This window comes from Crocuta crocuta, unplaced genomic scaffold (assembly GCF_008692635.1).
Source record: "Crocuta crocuta isolate KB4526 unplaced genomic scaffold, BGI_CrCroc_1.0 scaffold149, whole genome shotgun sequence".
Taxonomy (NCBI): Eukaryota; Metazoa; Chordata; class Mammalia; order Carnivora; family Hyaenidae; genus Crocuta; species Crocuta crocuta.
The window spans coordinates 116,441-140,885 of record NW_027551561.1 but is presented as its reverse complement, the minus strand read 5'-3'; the positions used below and the strand labels follow the sequence as shown (position 1 = coordinate 140,885).

Below are 24,445 nucleotides of genomic sequence, written 5' to 3'. Positions count from 1 at the left end.
ACTAGGTGGGAGGGCAGGAGGCTGACCACAAAACTAGGATGGGCTAATGACAAACCAGTCAGCCTGACCTGGGAGGGGACTGGCAGCTGCCCTGGGGAATGAAAGGATCCTGACTTTGTCCCCTGGGTCATCCATGCTGGAGAAATAAATGAGTCTGAGGTCCCAGAGGGCAAAGCCAGGTCTGTGTATGTATGGGGGAGGAGACCTGGGCAGAAGATGGTCATTTAAGCCATGGCCACCCAGTCCACCAGGGGGCTAGAATGGTTCAGGAAGTCCTTGCAGACCACGGCTCTGTTCTTCAAGTGAGACGGAGGACAAGCCCTTCCCCAGAATTTTCTGGGCCTCAGTTGACTCCCAGGGTCCAGTACCACCCACTGCATGGCTCCCCTGGCCACCCTGGGCAGAGTCCCAGTGGCCCAGGAAGCAGGCCTGCTTGTTAGCCCGAGGAGACACTATGTAGGTGTGTAGGCATGTGTGTGTTTGTGTGTGTGAGACTCCATAATCTGTGGGGTGTTTATATGGGTCCCAGTATGTGTCTGCATATCCCCCTGGGAAAATTGGAACCCTCAGTAGCCTTGAGAACCCCTCCCTCTTCTACCTTAGGCTGAGACCATCTAGGATGACAGGTATTGGGGTGAGCAGAGACCAAAGCACCCGTGGGTTCCAGAGCTCAAAGAGATTCTCTGCAAGCAATCAGAGCACTCCAAGGGCAAAATCCTGACTGGCTCCTAGCCTCCAGTTGGACACACTGGCCTCGGCTCAGTTCCCCTGTGTGTTTAGGCTTGGAAGTACAGACTCTTTCTGGTTTTCCTAGATGTCCTTACCCTGTGTAGAGTTCTCCATTTTCCTGGCAGCTGATGTGGGAAGACCCGCATGGGGTGGGTGGGCTGGGGATGTGGGCGCTAGTCTGGATCTTCCCTGACTTGCTATGTGACTGAATGAGACACTATTTCCTGGGCCTCAGTTTCCCTACCATAGTGTGCCTCCTAGACTGCTTGTCCTCGTGGGGAAATGGTATCATGCACCTGTGGTCCTATTCAAAGCTCTTATGCATGATTTGGCCTGTCATACCCAGGCTCCTCATGGGGAAATGGTATCATGCACCTGTGGTCCTATTCAAAGCTCTTATGCATGATTTGGCCTGTCATACCCAGGCCCAGGGCTTGGTCAACTCCAGGAATGAACCAGCCCCTTTGACAAGCAGAGGCAGGGATAGAGAAAGGCAGTGTCCTAGAGGAGTGGGTGGGTCTGAAAAGCTGTGGGGAGTAAGGAGCCAATGGAGTGTGGGGCATGGTTAGGAGAGCATCCACAGAGGGTAGCAGGACTGATGGCAGGGGCCTCAAAGTGGAGGAGCATGAAAGGGTTCTGAGAGGGAGAAGTACGGCCAGGTCGGTGCCTGAAGATGGCTCCGGCAGCCGTAAGAGGATGGATTGTAGTCCTAAGTACCAAGGCCAGGAGATCGGAGAAGAAGTGAGAGATTGTGGGGAAGAACTAAGAACAGACCTACTTACTGGTCTTGGCATTTGGGAAACTTCTGCCTGGCCACCAGCACCCCTCTTGGAGAGGGCTTGGTACACTCCCTCATGGGACTTTCACAGGATGACCAGGAAACAGGCAGGAGAAACTTTGGTATCCATTTCTCAGATGGAAAAACTGATCACCAGGCTGGATAGCCTTTGGCTTGGTCTCCTGCTTGGTCTCCAGTTTTACCCAGCTGAGAACTCCACAGACGGGTAAATACCAATCATGCACGATATGCTGAGCCCATAGTCATTGAGGCTAGTTCTGGGCAGCTCCGGAGACAGAAAGCTTTCTCTTCTAAGGGCTTCCCTTGCTGGGTACTTACTATATACACAGCACTATATCAGATGCCTGGCACCAGGACTTCATTTAACTTCACAAGAACCCCCCGAGGAGGTGCTGCTATTATCCACATTCTATCTATGAGAAAACCGAGGCTCCTCCAATGGCTTGCCAAAGGGCACACAGAGCTATTAAATGCAAAAGCTTGGATTCAAGCTCGAGGCTGTCAGACCTCAATGATGACTCTTCATGATGGCCATGGGGAGCCTACTCTGAGCAGGGGGCTGCAGGGTCCAAAATGCCCATAGCAGTGCTCAAGGCCAAGGCGCCACAGTAAATACACTGGGATCATGTTACGGGGACTCCTGTGACGCTCCACTGGGACTTCTGCCCTATAAGGAGTGGTGATGGCTCCCAAGGACCAGACCTTGGGCTCCCTGGGCCCCTGTGAAACCTGGGCAGCCTATTAGCTCCTAAACATCCTGTTCTTCCCAAGGAAGGGCCACATCCCGGACTCCAGAGCCAGGCTTTGTCCCTCCGTCTCCTTCATTGCCTCCTTCTCACTTCCCTCCAGAGTCCCTCTCACCACTGTCCTGCTTAGACCCTTCCAGAAAAATGAGCAAAGCGAGTGGTCCAGCTGGTGAGAAAGAGCACACATCGTGATGTTGAAAATGTACACACAGTTTGTTGTTGTTGTTGTTGCTGTTGAACTCAAGAAAGGGCTTTTATTGTTTTTAACTCACTTCCTGGGAAGTTAATTTTTTAAACACTCTTATGGAGTTTGTTCATCACTTGTGCTACATTCAAAACCAGCAATGGCGACCAAAACCGTCAGTGATGCAGGAAGCACCCCGTCCAGGCTCACGTGGGCACTGAAGCCAGGCCCACCTCTGAGATCCGCGAGGGCAGGGCCCAGTGGTGCAGGCCCCTGAAACTCCCACCCTCCAGGCCCCAGTGTAGAGGTGCTTAGGGAAACTTGTGGGTCCGTGATTAGTCTCCCATGAACTCTAAAAAAGTGTTCTTAAAAACAGTACCGAATTAGTGGTTGAAGCCCTGGGTTACAATGCCTTGGCGCAAAGGAGCCTAGGAGATACATGGGCCCATTGACAATGGGCCACGTTCTGCTCATAGCCTTAAAGACATATAGAAACTATAGTACAGATGCATGTGCCAGTGCAAGGCATGCAGGTGCGCTGTGTGCAGCAGATGGGCACGCATGCGCGTGTGTGCGTGGAGGTGCAACACATACCCACAGGGCACAAAGATGAAGGGGACACAGATGCTCCTCTAGACCAGCCTCCCTTTCCTTCTCAGCACCAGCCTTCCTGCAGCAGGAACCCCACACAGGCAACTGAAATCCCGTGGTTGGCCCATGTTTTCAGGGGAAGCATCTGAGTCCTGCTTTATTTTCCTTTGGGGTCCATCCCTTGAGCATTTGGTCAGTAAGTGCCAAGCCAGCCAGGCACGATCCCAGGGAGAAGATCATGTCTGCCCCAGCAATGCCAGGTCCACACACATGCTCCAGCGTACCAGCTCTGAGCAGGCTGAATGTCAACTGTCTTTGGGGTGAAGCAGTGGCAGCAGGCCCACCTCTCTGTGGCCACTTGCCAGCATACACACCCCACCGGGGTCCCACTTCTAGTGCCACCTCTGACCCGGGCAGTTGGTCCTTCACCGTAGGAACGTGAGGGCAGCTTCCAGGGCCGGGTGGGCAGGCCAGTGTCGGGTTGGAGATTGGGTTCCAGTTACTTCAGCATCCACAAGGCCACAGCCCTGTGAGTCTATGGCCTTTGGCCGGCCAACCCCTGGTATCTCTTCTACAGGGGAGCCGCACAGGGAGGGAGAAAAGTGGGCAGGGAAGGTGGGCGCTCCTGGCTCAGGCCTCTGCCGGGAGCTCTCATTTAACCCCTTCTCCAGATGGCGCCAAGTGTGACATAATCAAGGAAGGTCAGTCCAGCCCGCCTGGCTGCCAAATGATGATGAGGGTGCTGGAAACCACTGGAAGCTGGAGGAGAGCTTTCTAGATGCTCCCAAGCAGGCCTTTACACCACCCACTCCTGACATTAAAAACAAAAGTAAAAGACAACAAAAAAGAATCTGAATTCTCCGGTGCTGGCCCCTTCCCCACCGAGGCCCAAGGATACCCACCGAGGGCTCAGAGCCTCCATATCAGTGTTCTCAGTAGACGAGGGCTCTGGCAGGTGCCCCTCTGAGGTGCGCAGGGTACACTCCTCTCTGTGCANGGGGAGCCAGGCCTCCACCTGCTGCCTGGGTTTCCTACCTACTGCCTTGCCGAGCACCAGCTGGCATCTCTAAGGCATCATAGGTACCTCTCTTTCCCATAGGATGGGTCCCACCAGGGAGAGCCAGGACAAGGAGAAAAGCCTCATGGGAGCCCTTCCCCTCAAGCTCCAGATGACAAACATTCCAATCCCGTCCCTGGACTTGCGCGCTGAGGTCATGCAGCATGATAGAAGGAGGAGGGCCAGAAGAGGGGCCACAGTCCTCAGCCCCCTGCCCGCAGGGGCGGCTGTCGGCATGAGGGCAGTGGGCCTTTGGAGGCGTGGGATGAGCGTGCTGCCGGCGGCCCTGGGCGCATGCAGGGGCTCAGGATGCAGCCTCATCTTCTTGAACGCCGGGGAGCTCCAGGCTCTTGCCCCCTTCGCCACACCTGTCTTTCCTGTTCAGGGGACACCATGGGCAGAGGGACCTCAGGGGTCAGAATGTGCACTCAGGAGACACTCTCACACACACTCACACAGCCATTCCTTTGCACAATTTCTCAAACACATCCCCCCACCCATTTCCCCAAGCTCACCTCAGCCTTGCCCCCCCTGCACTGCGGCCTCTCACCACTCTCCCTACCCCTAGTGTCAGCCCACAACCCTCAGACAGGGCACCCTCCACCATTCGTGTCGCCCGGAGATGAAGTCTAGACTTCCCCACCTGGCCTCCGGAGCTTCTCACAATGTGACCCTGCTGGCTCCCTGCATCCTGGAGTACCAGCCATGTCACAGGCCCTCCATGTCAGCCTAGCTGAGCCCCCATGGTTCTGGGTGGAGGGGCTTTGGTTTTGATTTCTCTTTGCTTTAGTCACAGGGAAGAGTCTACCTATCAGTCTTGGAATTTGGTCATGTATTGAATAGAGTCCTGTATCTGATTATTCCCCTAAGATCTTTCTCTCTGTGCTAACAGCTCAGAGCCTGGAGCCTGCTTTGGATTCTACATCTGCCTCTCTGCCTCTCTCTCTCTCTTTCTCACTCTCAAAAATAAAAATATTTTAAACATTAAAATGAACATTGTAACATATTAAAAAAACTTTTTTAAAAAAACAGAGTCTGGGCACCTGGGTGGCTCAGTCAGTTAAGCATCCAACTCTTGATTTCACCTCAGGTCGCGATCTCATAGTTCATGAGTTCGAGCCTCACATCGGGCTCTGCACTGACAGTGTGGAGACTGTTTGGGATTTAATCTCTCCCCTCTCTCTCTGAACCTACCCCACTTGCTCTCTCTCTCTAAAAATAAAAAAACTTAAAAATAAACAAATGAGGGGCTCCTGGGTGGCTTAGTCGGTTAAGCGTCCGACTTTCGCTTAGGTCATGATCTCACGGTTCATGGGTTCGAGCCCCGCGTCGGGCTCTGTGGTGACTGCCAGCTCAGAGCCTGGAGCCTATTTCAGAGTCTGTATCTCCCTCTCTCTCTGACCCTCCCCTGCTCACGCTGTCTCTCTCTCTCCTAGAAATAAATAAAAATATTTTTAAAAAATAATAAACAAATGATAAATACACTTAAAAATTTTTTAAAAACCCAGAATCTGTCAAGGATAAATACTGGGACTCTATGATGAAGTAAAACCTGCCTTTCAAAATGCATTTTGAGTCACAGAATTATAGAATTTTATAGGTGAAAAGGATTAAGCCCAATCCTCTCATAGTCCAAATGAGGAAATGTGTCCGTAAAAGGACAATGATTAATACAACTTGCGCAGCTGTATTCGTGGGTCCCAGTTCTGTGCCAGATGTAGACTAGAGGTCTTTAGCTTGTGACTGCCTTGTCCCACCCACAAGGGGGCGCTGACTCACAGACACTGAGCTAGAGAAACCAGATGTCTGACTAGGTTTGTTCATTATGGTCGTACTTATTATGCCTTTTGTCCTGCCATAATTAATAACAGATTCCTCTGTCACTCTCAAAAGCGGCTCTGTTTGGATGTTAAATATGTGATCCCCTACACTAAGCCCAATTCCAGCATCAAGACCTGCAGACCCCGAGGCACCCAGGGAACCCCTTCTCCTGGACCTGGCCACCTCACTGAAGAGACAGGGAACTGAAAATAAGCTCAGTACTGTCAAGGCCTCTTCAGAGCCCCCACCAACTTCCAGCACCCGGGGATGTTTGTCAGGTGGAGGGCAAGAAGTTGGTATATGGACATTACTGAGTGCAAGCAAGCTCTGACTGGAGCAGACCCCAGCTCACCCGCTATGATGGGACCTGACACTTCTAAGGAGCCCACTTACAAAAGGGTGGACTCACATGAAACCAGCGTGTGGGCCTGGAGAGGCTGAGGTACCTAGACAACGTCTGACACTCGCCTCTCTAGGGAGCATGCCTTTTCCACACAGTGGGCGGAAGGGGCAGAAGGCGGGGGGAGGGGTGCACAACGTCTCCTCCCTGCAGCATCCTCCACAGGCCAGAGGAAGGCAACCAAGGTCCCAGGGCCACCTTGTGGTCCAGGACCCCTCACGATTTTCTGTCTGCAGGTCTGCACACAAACTCCAGCAGGCCTTGTCAGCATCCCAAACTGACTTTTATTTTAATGGAAGAAGCGTAAAAGCTGAGGACGAGGCTCACAGAGGTTTAGGGAATTGCTTTTCTGACCTGTCCTAGGAGGTGGTGAATGCACATGCCTGATTCACAGTAGGGACCCTTCAGCAAATAGGAAGTTCTCTTCCCGGGCCCTATCAGCCAACCTGTCCATACTCACTTGCTGGACAGGCATTTACAGAGTGATGACTGGGCCCATGGCCTCAGCAATGGCTGGAGGTAGTGTGGCCCACTCAGGAAGGCCGCTATGGAACCCCCAGGCCAGGAAGGGTCATAAGTGCCCCTCCTTCCACAGACAGGCAACCTTCCTCAAGGAGCAGACATGAGGCCAGTCTGCAAACCTGTACCAGGCTGACATGGGCTGAGAACAGAGGTGTAAACAGGGCCCTCCTCTGAGATCTGCTGAGTCCCCAGGCTCCAAGCGCAGCCCGCATGGCCCAGTGACAGTGAGAGTCTCGGGGATATACCACAGCCCCCACCTTACCCAGGGAGCACCTTGCAGGCCTCAGCCGGCCGATACTTACGACAGTAAGCTTCCTGGAGCAGACATAGATCGCTCTTCCCTCCGAGCTTGGGGCTCAAATGGGTTCCCAAAGGAACGCTTTCTCAGCATGGACTTAACCAGGATCTGGGGAGGACACTCATGTCAGAGTGAGGAACACAAAACCCCAGGCTCCCAGCCACACTGGCAGCCCCTCTGATTCCCTAAGGGGACAGCTCCCGGTGGGCCCTGCGGAGGCTCCCTTCTGGTCAGCAGAGAAAGGAAGAGAATTCCAAGCAAAGGAAATGGCAAGAGCACGAGGGGTGATGGTCAAGGGACAATTCTGGGAATGGTGAGGAGCTCGACACAACTGGTGCCTGGGGGACCCAGAGGCCAGGAGCAGTCCAGAAGGGTCTGGAATGGCAGGCTGAAAGCATGGGCTGGATCCTGAGGACGTGGGGAGTACAATCAGGAAAGGCTGTACAGCTAAGGTGGGGAGCATGGAGAGGGGGAGAGGCTGTGCAGGCAGAGCAGAGAGGAAGCTGCACAGCGGTCTGGGGGAGGTGCCTGGACAGGCAGAGGCTGCGGCACCCCAGCTCCCTGTGTCCTTCCTCCTGCAGCAAGGACAGTTCTGGGCCGCTGCCTACACACACAGAAACTCACAAACACATGCCTCGTTCTTTTATTTCATTCATTCATTCATTCACTCACTCATTCAATCAACAACTATTTATCAAGTACCTAGCACATGCCAGACACTATTTTAGGTGCAGGGTCGACACTGAGGCAAAAATTCTTGCCCTTATGGAGCTTATGTTCTAGTTAGGGGGACAAGCAGTCAATAAGACGAGTCAGTAAAATATGTGAGTTAGTGGTAAGGGCCAAGGAGAAAACAGTAGTAGAACAAGGCAGGAGGACATGGAGAAGGACAAAGAGGAGGTGGGAATTTTTGATAAGGGGCGAAGGAAGGCTCACTTCTAATGGTGACTTTTGAGTAAAGGCTGGAAGGGAGTGAGGAAGCGAGCCTTGCGAGTTCTGGGCAGGAGCATACCCCAGGAGGGAAGAGAAGTGCAAAGGTTCTGGGGCAGCAGTTTATGCGATGCGACCCACGGTTGGAGCTGAGCAAATGAAGGGAGGAGAGGAGAGGCGAGGGGCAGCAGAGAGGTGGGGGCAGAAGGTAGGCAGGCCATGCAGGGTTTTCCGGGACAGTCAAGGCTGTGGCTCCTACTCTGAGTGACACAGGGGCCTAAGTGAGCAGGGTCTGAGATGAAAAGTGACATGATCAGTCACTGGGACCACCCTGGCTGCTGAGTTGAGCGCTCACTGTTATGCAGGTGACAGTAGAAGCAGGGGACACCTGGTGAGGCTACTCCAGTGGTCAAGGGTAGAGACAATGGTGGCTAAGACAAAGGAAGTAGCAGTAGAGACCCTTTGGGAGCTGACTGGTTCCAGAGACCACAGAGCCCTGGAGCCCTACAGAGCATAGGAAGGAGCGGGACTCGGCCACCTTTCCCTAGCTGGGCCTGGACCAAGCAGGGAGGGCTAACGCACACAGGCCTGATCTGATGCCACCCACAGCACAGCAGCAGCGCTCTCTCTGCCTCATGCTTACCCTGACTTGCTGTGATACCTCAGCGCAGGGCAGGCCATGGTTCTCAGTGTCCCCAAAACACCCCATGTGGCCATGAGGGGCTACATGAATAACTTCCTACAGTTAACATGGAAGAGGTCCAGAGGAAGATGAGAAAAAGTAAACTGTGAGAGGTGACTGGAGGGAGTATGTGGGTGCGATCCGAAGGGCTCAGGGGCACTTCTCCAATTCAAAAGCTTCCTAGGCCTTCTTACCATCATGTCCTTGACACCTAGTACAGCGCTTAGAAGCAGGGTGGGCAGGGAGGGAGGGAGGAAGGAAGGAAGAAAATATTTCTTCCAGTCACAGTGAATGACACTCGGTGAGGGCAGCATATTTCTTAAATCATTCACTCTCCTCACCAAGCCTCCTGGTCTCCCTACCTTGAGGCCGAAAGCCATGGCCTCTTTCCCCACTGCCCTCCAGCAAGGCCTCAGTAGATCAGCATGGGGGCTGACTGACCAGATGGCCCTCTGTCCCCTGACAGGGCGCAGCACAGAGCAAGTCTCGGGCAATGGCCATGCCCTCCTCAGGTCGTCCCAGGATAAGAGAGTCTTCTGCCCATCACCCTCTTACCACCGTGGTCCAGCTGGGGATGAGCTTGACCGAGTTCTTCACCTCCTCCTCAGTCACCTCCACCACACTGCAGTGTTCCTCCTCTGAGGGAAGGGGCTCCTCCCCACTCTTCGTCACCCAGGGGTGCAACTGTGGAGACGGGAGGAACATGGAGAGGTCAGGCAGACACCCAGTGAGCAAAGAATACCACAGGCCTTCTACCAGCAACCACCTTAAGGGGACCCAAAGCCCATAAACCCCAAATCCAAACCCAATATATGTATGACTTGGTGTAGGGCTCTCTAGAAGGAGACACCGAGGCCTGTCTGCTGCGTCCAAGACCAGCACAGCCCAAGACCTCGGGTTCCCCAACCTTGATGTCTGGCACCCCAATCCTTGTTTCAGGATTCTTGTCTAGCATCTTCAGGATCAGGTCCTTGAGCTCCTCGCTGACCTTTGGCCTAAGAGTGGGGAAGGAAGGAGATGGGGGAGAGATAGTTAGTGAGGATTCGTTCCTGCCCACCTCTCCATCCCCACCCGGGCTGGGATTCCCTGAGTAGTACATGCCAGGGCAGAGGCACACCCAACCCTCACTTCTCAGAGAGCAGGAAGGACACTCCAAGGTATCAAGGCAGAAGGAGAGAGTTTCAGAACAAGTAGATGGACATCCATCTTTCCTAAATAGAAGTAAAGCCATCTCCTCTAGAGACAGGGGCCACAAATACAAATGGGGTCAGGGGTACCAGACACCCTCTCATGGCAGAGACAGTGAGGATGATGTGAGAAGAGTCATTTTATGGGACACCATGGGCCTTCACCCTGCTCACCATTTTATCCTCTCCTCTGCCTGGGAAGTAGCCAGGAAATAGTCTCATTTGACAGAGGAGGAAACTGAGGCCCAGAGAGGTTAGCTGGTTGGCACATTGCTACCGAGAAGAGTGAAGGCAGGGATGAGAGACTGAAGGGAAGGGAGAGCAGGACTCTCAGCCCTACATTAGCCTGGGCTGTTTCTGCCCAAACTCCAGGCTTCTTTGCTACCAACATTTTTGGAGAGCCCATCCTTTCAAACCTGAAGAGAAGGAACTCTCTCTTGGGACTGTTGACCTTGGTTCCCTCTGCTGTCCTAGATCCTTAATCCCTTTTCCAATTCCTGGGATGGGAAGAAAGAGACCTCTGGCAGGGGGTACAGCAGGCAGAATGGTACAGAGACAGGCAAAAAGGGGTGGAATCTAGTTGGCTAGTGCTGTGGGGGAAGAGGTAGCAGGACCCAGACGCCCTGGAATGCCAGGGTCAGGGAATGGCCTCTTCATGTGGGCTTTTGGGAATCCTTGGAAAAACTTTAAGCAGGAGATATGGTGAGATTTGTTGTGCTTCATCGGGGTCACCCAGGCCTGGCTAGCAGCTGGACTGGAGGGAGGTTGGCAGCAGGGAGACCAAAGAGAAGGCTAGACAAATCCAAGGACAGAACCAGTCAGGGGTGCAGGCGGCAATGGCATCAAGAGATATAGAAGAAGTGGACTCAAAAGGGCTCAGGGCCCAGACAGGGAGGGGGCACAAAGGAGCAGGAATCGTTGAGGACAATGCCCAGGTTGGTTTCTGACCTGCCCAGGGCACTTTGATAAGATGGCAGAAGGGCCTGAAAAATAAGGAGCCATGGTAGCCAATATCATAATCAGAAGAACCACAGATTAGCAAGGAAACCTCTCCAAATAGTCCCTCTAGGCTCGGAGACCCCAGTTACAAATGAAGGGATGGGGAGGAGGGAGTGGCTTCAAATTCCAGACCCACTGATAACTCTCCTCTGGAGCCTCCACTTTTCCATCTATAAAATGGGGAAGCAAACTGGTATCTTGAAGCCCTCCTACCCCACGTGGGGAAGGCAGAGGTTCCTCATGATTCCAGGGTCTGTGTAATGTTGATACCATTGACCCCAGAGAGGCTTTTAGTGAAGGAGCAGTGTGAATGTGTGACCTGGGGTCATTCTTGCCCAACTCCCCACCTCACAGTTCCATCTGTATCATGGGATCCAACTAGATGTCTCTGAGACCTTGCTCTATAGTTCCACCCTTCCATCCGCTCAGGGGCCCCTCCCAGGAAACAGCACCCCCACCTCCAGATCTGCAAGCTGGGGTGGGGCCTTCAAAAGGCAAATGCTCTGCTGTAACTCAGGAATGTCTCCCTGGGGGTGGGCAGGAGCCCCCTTTCAGGGGCAACTCACTCCTCAGGAAACACCACGGCCTCATTCTTGATCTTCCTATGCAGGGCCAGGATGTAATCATCGATGAACGGGCACTGTGGGGTGGAGAAGCAGACAAAGGATGCAGGCCCAGAGCCTCGATTTGCCTTGGGGGACTGACTGCATTTCTTGGCATGGCCAGGAGGGGGGGGCAGCTCTGGGCTCCTTAGTAGAAGAGAACCCTGTCTAAGTCGTTCAGGACCTGGCACACAGTCGGTCCTCAACAAACACTAACTGAACAAATGAGTCACTGAGGGAACTATGAAGCTGGGTGCACCCACTGGCCGTATAGCCGCCTGCAGAAAGGCCTCCACTCCCAGGGCCTAGAGTTTGCGAACATGTTCACTGAGATTCCCGCCAGGCTCTCAGTGAAGTCACTAGAGTGGGAGCACCTATGGACAGGGATTTTGGCCAAGTCAGTGTTGAGTGTTCCCAAGGCTCAGCCCAACCCAGAGCAAGAGTCAAGGACAATTTGCAGAATGAATGAAGGAATGAGTGAATGTGTGAATGAACAAAAGAATGAATGGCATCAGGGCCAGGACAGGGAGCACTATGGCGGGAAGGTGCCAATACCACCATCTACAGCTCCCATTCGGATGTCTGCTGTCCTGGACTCCTTCATATGAGTCTCCTCCCAAGGGTCAGGACAAAACAGAAAAAAAAACCTTTCCCTCCGTCTTCTCTGAGTCAGGTGGGCCCTTTCAAAAGTCACTTTACTTTAGGACACAAAAAAGAATGACAGCCTGCAGCTGTCCTTCATCCTGGTTCAGCTAGGCCCAGCCCATGGTGCCAAGGGGCTGGGCCTGCCCAGCTCTGCCAGCCCATCCAACACTCACCTTGCCATAGACAAAGCAGTACAAAGTGACCCCAGTGGCCCACACGTCCAAGGCCTAGGAGGAAACAGCTCACATCAGTCCCCCAAAAAGAACCAACACCCCTCGCTCACCTAGCTCCTGTGGGCTATGGGAGAGGGCATGCTGGAGACCTCCTTCATCAGTCATATAGTCACTCAACAAACACTCCCAGACACTTGTTCCATGCCTGACCCTGGGCTGCACACTAGGGACACAGGGATGACAAGAACAAGGCCCCTGTCTCTCAGGGTTTCCATGCCCCCTTGTGAGAGACCCAAACCAAACACATTTTCAACTCAAAAGGTGCAAAGTTTCCTTCACCTACAGGGTGACATTTGCTGTACCCATGATATAAATGCACCCCAGAAACCATGCTATGTATTGAGCTTATACTCACTAAACTAGCTTGTCATCCCTTTTCCTTGGGAATATTCCATTGGAGAATCAACCATCCACCTTCTTTCACACCAGAAATAGCCCCTGTCCACAGCAAGGCCCCGGCCTTCAGCCACCTCCACTGCTCCTCACGGCTCCCCCATATCCTGGGTTCTAACGTGTGCTCTATGTTTTCCTCCTCTGGAACCCCACTTCTCCTGGTCTACACTTTCTCTCCTATGTGAATGATTCTCAAATGTCTATCTACATATTCCTGCCACAGATGACTCAATCTGAATCCAACCAGGGAACACCAGACAAACGCAAACTGACGTCAGTCTACAAAGTAACAGGACTGTTCTCTTCAAAAATGGCAAGGTCAGAATAGATAAAGAAAGGCTGAGGAACTCTTCCGGATTAAGGGACCCCCAAAGACATGTGACAAGGAAATGCAGCAACTAACCTTGCATCAAATCTTAGACCAGAAAAAAAAAAAAAGGCATTAAAGGACAGAATCCAGAGAACTGATGAAATCTGAATAAGGTCGATTAGATAATAGTCTTTTATCAGTGATAAATTTCCCAATTTTGATGACTGTAGTGAGGTTATGTAAGAGAATGTCCTTATTCTTAGAAAATATCTGCCAAAGTATATCTGCCAAAGGAGGATAATGTCTCCATCTTAACTCTCATATAGTTCAGAAAAATGTAATACGAATCACATAAATATAGGGAGAGATGGTAAAAGGGTAAATGGAATAAAATGTCAATAATTGGTGAACATGGGTAAAAAGATACATGGGAAATTTTTTCTATTACTGTTGTAAATGTTTGTAAATTTGAAATTTGAAATTACATCCAAATTAGAAATTCTTCAAAAAAAAAAGCTCTGTCTACATCCCTGACCTCTCTTGGGCTCCACACCCACACACATGTCCAAATGCCTCCTGCCCATTGGCTCCTTGGGGACAGTGAGGCAGCCAGCACGCCACAGTGGGGGACAGCACTCCACAGGTGGGAACAGCCGGAACTGCAGCCCTCTGCTCAGAAAGCTTTGCCCACTGCCTCTGTCGGTTAGGAGGAAGCACAAACCTCTGGGCCTTCTCAACCCTGCCCAAGACCCATCCTGCCCCCTTCCCAGTGCCCCTCAGTGCTCTTGTACATTCTCTGGTCTCCAACTCATGCTCAAATCACCCCCTTCTTCAAGGCCTAGTTCAAACCCTGCCATCTCCAAAAAGTCTGGGGGGAGCCTCCAACGTCTTCCCAAACATGAGCCCTCCTGCTCTTTTCTTTTCCAGAAGGACCGAGAGCTGGGCTGCCTGGTCTCTGTCTGTTCCACAGCCTAGCCCAGCACTCTGCACAGAGATGCTGGCAGGAAATATCTGCAGTGGAGACTGGGGGCCATCTTGCTGGAAAATGACAGGAGGCCAAAGTTGGGGAGTTTCTCAGACTTCAGGAGGCAAACAGGAAGGAAAGGACTGTGTTCAGTGCTCACTGCAGGAACATAAGGACCCTGACCCCCTCAGGCTAGAAACGAGGCTCCACTGCAAACCATTCCACCCCTCCACCTGAATGCCAACTCAGCCTAGGTCCTAGAAGCCACCTTCCCACTGAAGCTCTGGCCGGAATCAGAAATGGCTTCGGGGGCCATGAATGCAGGAGTCCCAGCAGTGCTGGACAGCTGAGCGTCGTTCCCCTCAAACTGGTTGCTGACGCCAAAGTCGGCAATTTTCACATGCCCATCATCGCCCAGGAGCAGGTTGGACGGCTTGATGTCCCGGTGGACGATCTTCTGGCAGTGCACTGCAGAAAGAGGCAGCTTGAGTGCTGGCCTGGGGGGGGGGGGGCCCTGCCTGGAACCCCCCCCAACTCCCCTCACCTGGCCAGGGAAGCCCATCTTTAACTCTAGGCAAGGAGCGGGGCTATCCCAGCCCACACACACACTCATCTCATGCGGACCTTGGAAGAATTCAGGGCCCTCTGCTCCACTCTGTGGTAGAGACACCAAGGCCAGCCCAGGCTGTGAAAAGCAGAGCCAGGACAGGACTCAGGAGTCTTATGGACCCCAAGTGCAATACTCTCTGGGGCAATCAAGATACCTGTTGCTGAAGGGGGGCATCAGACGAAATCTGGAAGGGAACCTCTCCAGAGGCTATCTCTGGCCCTCCCCATGTTGTCTGCAGTCCCAAAGCCTGTCAAAACCTCTTCTCAGTCTCTTCTCCCACCCAGCCGGGTCAGACATGTTCCTCCGCCTTGGACTGAGAGTGGAATAGTGGGGTATCCTGCAGGAGTACTGCCTCAGGCTTAGGGATTCTTGGTTGAAGGGCATCAGAGAGAGAGGGCATCCGAGGCCTTGGGACTGCTGGGATGAACACGGCCAGGGTAAGGGTCAGCCTTCAGTGGGCTGAGAGCTCACCTTGCCTCCTGGGTTCAGCAATGCCAGGAAAAATGGGCAGCTCAGGCTGAGACGGCCAGAGATGTCCCAGAGTAGAGAAGGCACTGACTCTACCCCACAGTCACCCACTTACAGGCTCCACCTCAGCAAATACTTTCCTCTGGATCAACAGACCCCAAGAAGTTGAAGAGGAGGGAAGATGGAAAGGGTAGGAGGAAGGAAGAGAGGAGAGGAGGAAAGGAAGGCTAAGGGCAAAGGGAGTGAATGTCACACAACAATAACAGACAAACCAATGTTCCTATAGTGACTGCCTCTTATGTGCCTGATGCACACAAGGGATTTGACACATACCCATCAGAGTGCAGAGGCTCAAGGGACTGTGTATGTGACCATGGAAAGTGGTCTCAAATTCTTATCTTGAACCCTGGTCTCTCCCCTTAACTCCAGACTATTTATCTACATGGATATCCAATAAACATCTCAATGTATTTCTCAAAATTTCTCAATAACACATCTAGTTCAGAACTTGATTTCTCTGTTTGCAACCCCCTCCCCACCCCTCACCAAACCAACAAAACAGAAGACCTCTGCTCCTCTTCTACTCTTTCCTATTGGGTTAATGGCACATTACCAGTTGCTGAGGCCAAAAAGCTTAGGATCATCCCCAACTCCTCTCTTTCAGACATCACATCCTATTCAATCAACAAGTCCTATGTGCTCAAATTCTAAGATATATTCCAGCTCTGACCGCTTCTCATACCTGCATTGCTACACTTGCTCCATCTACAAGAATCAGGTCTGGGCTCCATGACTATGGAGACTTCCCCAGGCAGCCTTGACCCTCCTGGCTGAGGACCAGAATGACAAGGAAGGTCTTCAGCACCTGATGTCTCCATTCATCTGCCTGTCCAGCCTGTGGTTCTGACCAATGGGCTCTGGGAAGCCCTTCCCTGTAATTAGCTGGGTCTTGACAAGACTTTACTCCAGAGCCAGATGGAATTAGCTTGGGGGGGGGGGACAGAGGATGTGAGACAATAGGCCCTGAGCTGAAAAGAAGGGCCTAGGACAGGAAAGGGTGGAAGCCAACCTGGTACAGGGTTGTGCCCGCCACTTATCACACCCAAGGTGAAATGCCCGCTTCCATAACTCTAAACCCTTGATAGAGACTTTCTGCAAAGCCCTCCTCTCCGTGTGCCTCAGTTTCCCATATGTACAAACAGAATATTAGTTAGAGGGCAGTGGAGAGGCTTAAATGAGATAAAGACAATCCTGGTTCCTGACACCTCAGATAGGTCCTCACCCTGTTCCCCTAGGAAGAGAATATGCTCCTGATAAATCAAGTTAAGATTTGAGAGAGATGGGCACCATTCTTGTTCCCCAAACCAGGCCAGAAGCCTCGGTGTGAGGACCCTCCCCTCCCCATGACCAGTCAGTCATCATGTGCTGCCCCCCCTCCATTCTCCTCCCCACTGCCACTGCCCTAATCCAGGCCTCACCATCTGTTACTTGGGCTGTGGAAAAAGCCTCCTTGCTAACCAGCTGGCCACTTCTTGCCCTTCATTCAGCCACCACACAGCTGCTGAGCTTTCTAAGATGTAAATCCTATCATGCCCCTCCCTTCTCAAAGCCCTCAGAGGTTTACCGATGCCGATGCCGACAGGATGAAGTCATGAAAGTCCTCCATGGAGGTATTCCCTGCCCTCCTGGCAAGCCTCGAATAGCTTTCCAGCTTTGTGTTTCACCACCTTCCTCCCATGCTTCAACCAGATCTGACCTCTCCCCATTCTTAAATAGGACATGGCCACGCGCCTCTGGGCCTCTGCTACACAGTTCTCTCTGCTTGCCACACTCTCTCCCATCCATCCCTCGAGCCTGGCCAATGAACTCCTACTTATCCTTCAAGACCTTGGTCACAAATGGCCTCCCCTGGGAAGCCTCCCTTCAGCCTCTGACAGCCTCTGCCTCCCGCGCCTTAGCCGGCACTGCACTGTATCTGCCTACTTAGGTTCCTATTCCTCCTGCTACACGGATATCTTTGAGGTCACATCTGGGTCTTTGTCAATCTCCTGGCGTCTAGCTGGGGCTTAGTTGGTACTCATATATGAAAGAAGAGGGAAAAAAAGAAGTGAATGAATGAGTAAACAGGTGAATTCCGGAGACAGAGGCCAAGCTAACATCCTCCCTCCCGAGCTCTCATCACCGTAGGGCCCCCACAGTAAACCCACCCTTCCTCACCCACAGGACCCATGACACGACAGATTATTCCTCAAGCAGCTGGACATAAATCTCTTCCCTCCTACATCTCTTGACACCCTGTGGGAAGGTTAAGCTTGACTAATAACTCAGCAGAAGAGACCCAGAGAACACCCAAAGCGCAGCCCCACTTGAACAACCTGGTGCAAACCCAGCGAAGACTGCCACCACTCCCTCCCCTTTCCCCATCCGGGAGGCTCTGGCCACGCCCACAGCCCACACCACGCCCCCAAACGAAGCTGATTGGGAGATCAGCGCTGACTGATAGGAACTGCTAAGAGCTAGCTCAGCCGGGCCTCCACCCCTTCCGGTGTCCCCCTCCCCAGTCCACCGTTCCAGGAGGCAAGCCGACCCTCGCTCACAATACTCAAGGCCCAAGATGATGTCCCGCAAGTAGAGGCGAGCTTGCTCTTCGGGGAAGGGCTTGTCGCTGGGCACCTCCATGACCGGCCTACAGAAAGGGAGGGGAGGAGGGGCGTTCAGCTGAATCATAATGAGTAAAAGCAGACTTGCTGGTAAGGGAGACAGGGTCTGGGCCATTTACGCCCCTCAGGACTTCCCGGGCGCCCTCTATGCTCAAACACCTCACAACCCAAGACATTAGCTTTCTTCCCATATAATGGAACATTTAAAACACCTAGACACAAACATCCCTTTACAATCATTATAATTTCAAATTTGCTTTATCTTAATTTCTGATTGGCTTGGTATTTTCTACTAAGTACTTCTCCATAACCAAACTGTTGCAAAGATACCATTTACAGCAGTGTTTTTCAAACCGTAGGTCCGAACCTAACAGAGGGTCATGAAAAAAACTGAGTGGTTGGCTAATGCTTTTTTTTTCCTAATATAGTAGAATTTATCAGAGTACATCATATGTCATAAAGATATGCAATGTGTTGTAAAACTTTGGTCTCAGTTACAGAGATGGATGACAATGGAAAACTTGTATTTCTTACTTTGAATGAAAGTCAGAAACGTTTGAAAGGCTCTGAGTCTTAAAGGGACACTACTCTCAGTCCCCTACTCCCCACAGAGGCAATCACAAGCCATACCGTGTATTTAAGGTCTTGACAGTTAGGGACTACGGTCCACCCAGGCCTATACTAACTACCCCAAGTCTGCTGATTTGCTAATACTGTGAGAAGGCCAAATAGGGCAGACATGAATTAGACTTACTGTGTGACCTTGGGCAAGCCACTGACCCACTCTGAACCTCAGCTTCCCCTCTTGTAAACGGGAGCAAATGGAGTTTACAGAAACTTGTAAAGCTGAAAGAACTCTTTGTGATTTGAATCCAGGTGAGAGCCCCATCTCTACATATATGCTTGAGAAACACTCCTTTCTTCTCCCACTCCTCCCTCAAAATCTTTCCAGTTCTTCAAGACCTGGCTCAAAACCCACCCCCTCTTCCAGAGAACTCTCTGAATATTCCAGGCTCACTGACCTCCACCAGACTTCAAAGAATTGCCCTATTTGTCTCTCATTTCCCCCCCTGGGACTAAGGGCACAGGGAGGGAAAAGAAGGCCTGGATTAGACCTGACCTGCCTGATTGGGATGGGGAACTCACCCCTTTCTCAGGAGGTCAAACACTGAAAGAAAAGAGAAGAAAGGTAAGTAAGATGCAGCCAGGCTTGCAAAGCAGGTGATGCCAAGGTCCCTGCCTGTCCTGGAAGGTAGGAGAGGGTCAGGCATTCAGGCATACTTGAGGGATGGATGGGACAAGGGTCCCAGGGTATCAGAGGAAATAATAACAGGTGAAAGTAGGTCTACTATGGATCCGCCTCATCCTGATTCACCATGGATTCCCTTCTGGGGAAGGAGGTGGATAACTGAGGCTTGCAGAAGGGGCAGGAATCTCCCTGCAGGTCATAGCAGATAGGCAAGTAGGACAAGGAGTGAAGACTAAAGCCTTGGCCTTGATTTCTAAGCCAGTGTGTTTTCTGTCCCGTTTCTGGAGGGCCTCTAAACCCAGCCATGAATCAGGCACTGTGAACTTAAATAATAACAACATTCATAACAATCTTCTATATAATGACTCATTTACTCCTCATATCAACCCTGTGAGTTAGATATATTATCCCCCATGTTACAGGTGAGGAAACTGAGGCACAGAGCTATCAGACAGGGTCTGGGAACCCACATCACATAGCCTGCTTCCTGCATGTACCTGATCCACTGTCTCTGATCAGTGGAGTGGGGGCTTGGGAATATTTATTGATCTAACTGGGTACTCTAAGTTTGGATTGGCAGGGCTGGGCAAGGGAATCCAGGGCTTGAGAACATGTTCATACGGACCATCTGAAGGTCCTATGTGCCCCTGGGGAGCCTTTGGACTTACATCAGGTAAGCTGCTTTGGGGAGAGTTGGATCACTCACCTAAATAGAGATTGTCCTCAGCTGGGTCATCCAAAACCTAGTCAGAGGGAAGAGACGTGGTGGTAGGGTTTGAGGACCCCCAGTATGCTCTGCAGCCCTCCCCCAAGACAATAGAGCAGGAACTGTGCAGGCCCCAGACAGAGGAGGCCTCAAAAATCACTGACCCCCAACCCTGGCCCACCAAGTAACATCCAGCTCTTCTCTCCTCCTGCCATGATTGGGGGCTCACTTCTTGCTTCTGAGCAGCCCCTTACCCTCACTGAGACCTTGAGAATATTGCAAACCAGCCCGACTGACCCCTAGAGCCTCCCTATAGCCGCCACCTCAAGTCTAGCTCTGTCTTTGGAGGCCTTAGCCACAGCTACTGCTTTGGTGGGAACCCCAGGTCTGTGCTGAGTGTCCCCAAGCACTGCAAGATGCTCCCCACGACTTGAGTTCCCACCCACTCACCACTGCCTCCTACCTCAATCAGCTTGACCACATTCACATGGTCCAGCTTCTTCAGGATGGCAATCTCCTGGTACACTCGCTCCAGAGGCAGCAGCTGCTTGGCTGGTCCTCCTTGGGTAGCCTGGGAGCCCCTTGGGGGAGGACGACCTGTGACCAGGAAGGGGAGTCGAGTCCGGGTTGCAGGAGGCTGGGCCTCACCTTGGCCCTGCAACCAGTCTCAAGCAAGAATCTTGCAATGGTCTTGTCCCCAACCCACTAAACACATCCCTACCACCAGGCCTTTGCTTATGCTCTCTCCACCTTTACCCCCCTCCCCATCCTAACAAGAAATAGCTAGGGACCAAGGTCTCCTCCTCCTCTGCCCCCAAGCAAGGAGCTCCCAAGCATAGGACCCAATAGATACATACGTGGAAAGCCATACTGCTTCAGTAACTTCTTTTTGGAAAGAACTTTCATTGCCTGAGAAAGGAGGGGCAGAAATGTCACTTGTGTGCAGCCACCAGGAGCTAGAACATGCTGGTTATATGTGGATGGAGGTCCAGTCACCAGTGGGTGACTGCCCCCAGAGCTGAAGGTATGGCCTAGGTGTGGTTAAGCTGGGTGAGGAGGTGGCCATATCTGAGTCTAGGCGTAATTACCCTATTTCCTCAACAAACCTTTCTGGAGCTCTCCTTTCAGAAAGTCCAGCCTCTGCTTGCATATTCTCAAGAAGCTTACTCCTTTTACATTCCCTCAGGGACAGGAGCTGACTCCCTCTAGAGGCAGCCTCGTCCTCTGTCTTCCCAGCACAGCCACTGCCCACCTCCCAGGCTGCTGGGGCCCGGCTGGGGCAATGCCTCCGTCCCATCCCCAGACTCACATAGTGCCTGTCTTCACTTTCGTTGTAGGCCAGTCTCACCACACCGTAGGCACCCTGGAAATAGGCACCAGTCAGCCCTGCCTGGACAGGGCACCCTCCTCCAGGACTAGCTCAGGGAATGGGGAGTCTGAACAGCTCCGGCTCCCTCCCCCCTCGCCCCATCTCCACCCCCACCACCAGCTGGTCACCAACGGGCATACATTTCAGGCAGACAGAAGGAGGGCTCCTGTGTCCTGGTAACTGCCTCTGCCTGGCTCAATGCAGCTCTATGCTCCCTCAGACCCTCTTGGTCTTCCATCAAAAACTAAGGAATCAGGAATGGAGAATCATTTCCCACCCCTCCCTGGCTATTTCCTAGAGGACAAAACTGTCTTCACTTCTAAGCTGGGGCCTTCCCGGCTCTGCCTTACATTCCCAGGGGAGCAAGACCTGCCAAGCAGGGGATCCTGACAGGCTGCCTACCCAAAGGCTTAAGGGAGAAGTCCCCACTGCCTATCCCAATCCTACCTTGCCAATCTCACTCTGTAGCTTGTATTGGTTCAGCTGCACACAGTCCTGGCAGGGAGGGAGGGGAAAGGGAAGCATCGGGTGAAGCTTGATCCAGAGGCAGTATTGATCCCACCTCAGGATCCTGTTCAGGGTCCAATCCTGGCTCTGGGCCCCTCACTCCCAGACCCCCCATCTCATCAACCTTTCACGTTTGGATGGGGAAACTTGGTGGTATCTTTGCCACGAAAAATGACAAGAGGCCTTGCCAACTCATGTTTGCAAACATGAATGGTGAGCCATGGCTGCACTTTACTCCCTAGGAAGTGGTGAAGGAAAAATACACTGATTCCTGCCTGGATGCTGGGCTCTGGGAGACCTAAGTCTGTGAGAAACACATGAGCAAGTATTTCTACAAGCAGCTAAATGCAAGGTCTTGGCTGCATGGACAAGAAAGATGAGGAGAGCCTTGGCGACAGGAGACCACGGCCCTGGCGCAGGCACAAGAAGCTCAGCCTCTGCAATCGCTAGGGTGTTCGGTACTAGGGTTCACGGTCAGATCTAATTGGAAAGGACAGAGCCAGTGGGATAGAGGGGCAGAAGTAAAATAGAGGCTGGAAGCATGCCGGCAGCTTCTGAGTCAGAGGAGACTAAGAAGCAGGATTAGAAGTGGGGGGCTAAAGCTAGGTTTGACTTTTGGTGGGGAGGGTGGACATACTATCTGTCTTCAAAGCTCTAAGAGAACTTCTTGGGGGACAAGGGAAGGGCCTATTTCTGAGGCCTGGCCTAGGGATAGGAATGCTGGGACTTAACAGCGATTGGCTCAGAAGGAGCTCCCCTGGTGGAAAGGGCCATATTGTGAGGTAGCAAGCTCCTCGACTCTGGGGGTATGCAAAGCAAGGGCTCAACAGCTGTACGGCAGGGACACAAAAAGAAAAAATCTTCATTTAGGACTACTAAAAAGCTTGTGAGCACCCCCTAGCTCTGCCCCACGAACCTCTGCATCTGAGATGGCCACATGGTGGGACTCAATGGTGGGCCTCCGCCACACCCGTGGGGAGATGTGGCTGGCAGGCCCTGTGGCATAAGGCCCAGCCTGGGCCTCCAGGCAGCTTCCTGCCGGCCTCTCTTGCAGGGAGAACTTCCTGGCTGAAAGGCTGGGCCGGGCTAGGGGAGGTCTTGAAGCACCACCGGGGATCACAGAGGCAGCTCTGGTCCTTGGCGGAGGGTCCACGCCATTCCTGGCAGCCTCTGAACCACCCCCTGCCTCCTCCAAGTGGGCCACATCAATGGCTGCCACTCGCTCCACCAACTCTGCCCGAGGGTCCTGGCAGCAGACTGCTGGGCCCCCTTCCATTGCCACAGTTAAGGGGGTCCTCTGTGCAGCCTTATTGGGAACCTGAAAAAGAGGACAGAGAAGGCTTCAATTCTGAGCATGGAGTAAGGAGGTCAGATTTCCAGGCCCTTGGGTCCCACCTTCATGACTTTGCCCTACCTGTTCCCTCTGCCCGAGTTGCCAGCATCTGAAGTCAGGTCTGCCCCTACTAACTGAAGGAATTCCAGGATCTCATCTGGCTCTGCTGCATGGCAGCCCTCTAGACATCAGTATCCCCATCTGTGAAATAGGCATAGTCACATCTGTCTTGCTGGCATCACAGGGGAGCAGGGAGAAGCTGAGGCTCTTGACTTAGGCCAGACTGACATGGGCAGAATACCGGAGGCCCAGCAGCAATGGGAGAAACAGAGTCCAGGGTCAGCTCAGGCCCCTTCCAGCAGACAGCCCAGTGACTCACCAGCCCCACCCTGGACTGCAGAGCATTCCAATCCTGCTGCCGGGAAGCTGAGCTGGGCACTGCGAATGCAGAGGCCTCCCAAGCCAGTCACTTACCCTTCAGGAAGGCCTCTCCAGGACCACAGAGTGAGTTTCCCATCCCCCATTACTCTTTTCCCTATCTCAACAGAGCCTGAAGCCTAGAAAACGGTCCTTTAGGGGAAGGGCTGCTGCTTTGGTGGCTGTCGAAAGAATTCACTAAACTAAAAGGTCACTCCTGGGGCACCTGGGTGGTTCTGTTGGTTAAGTGGCCGACTTTGGCTCAAGTCATGATCTCACAGTTCATGAGTTTAAGCCCCACATGGGGTATGGGGCTCTGTGCTAACAGTGAGGAGCCTACTTGGGATTCTCTCTCTCTCTCTCTCTCTCTCTCTCTTTCTCTTTCTCTCTCTCTCTCTCTCTGTGTGTGTGTGTGTGTGTGTGTGTCCGTCCCTCCCTCCCTTGCTCATGGGCATACGCTCTCTTTCTCTCTCTCAAAAATAAATATTTAAAAGGCCACTCCTTATTTTTCCTGGTTTTCCCTTCCAGTTTATTTATGTGCCCAAAATATTTGTCACAGCTGCTCAGACTGAGATGTTCTCCATGGTCTGACCTTACACCCACCCTGACCCCACTACATTCTGAGCCCCAAACCAGGCTGCAGGCCAAGGGCTGACCCCAACTTGAACCCAAAACCAACCTCTAATCCAGCCCTCACCTTCAACCACAACCCAGGGCTGAACCCTGACCCCAGGCCAAACACTGACCCTCAGACTGGGACTCCATCCCTGATACGCTCTAGGCTGAGTACTGGCCCCACCCCAGCCCAGTGCCCTTCACCCTTCCTGGGCCGGACTCAGCAACTTCTCAGGAAAAGGAAGTGAGTGGACTCCTGACCCTATGCCCTTCCTGTTTGTTGGTAAATTCCTCTGTACCCACACAGTAACTTTAAGAACATAAGTCACCCCTTGTTCCCCCATCACCTTGGTTTGAGAGATGTTAAGGGGCTAGGGCTCACCGGAGCCCACTGGCCACAGAGGATCCCAAGCTGGGTT

General features: G+C 52.6%; 1 protein-coding gene and 1 long non-coding RNA gene across 2 annotated transcripts; both read right to left on the bottom strand.

Annotated features, from left to right (window-relative positions):
- Positions 1-3,178: 3,178 nt before the first annotated feature.
- Positions 3,179-4,044, bottom strand: LOC144219806 (uncharacterized). The gene is made up of 2 exons (XR_013331498.1): positions 3,952-4,044; positions 3,179-3,860 (listed from the first exon to the last, which is right to left on the bottom strand). It is a non-coding gene; the product is annotated as an uncharacterized LOC144219806 (long non-coding RNA).
- A 6-nt stretch (positions 4,045-4,050) lies between these two features.
- Positions 4,051-24,428, bottom strand: CAMKK1 (calcium/calmodulin dependent protein kinase kinase 1). The gene is made up of 16 exons (XM_077749915.1): positions 23,076-24,428; positions 22,578-22,979; positions 21,602-21,649; positions 21,095-21,148; positions 20,643-20,694; positions 20,249-20,382; positions 19,786-19,822; positions 18,977-18,998; positions 17,768-17,856; positions 14,361-14,560; positions 12,366-12,419; positions 11,512-11,585; positions 9,667-9,754; positions 9,315-9,443; positions 7,152-7,255; positions 4,051-4,483 (listed from the first exon to the last, which is right to left on the bottom strand). The coding sequence occupies exons 2-16, from the start codon at positions 22,935-22,937 to the stop codon at positions 4,411-4,413; spliced, it is 1,518 nt and encodes a 505-aa protein (XP_077606041.1). The 5' UTR covers positions 22,938-22,979; positions 23,076-24,428; the 3' UTR covers positions 4,051-4,410.
- Positions 24,429-24,445: the final 17 nt, after the last annotated feature.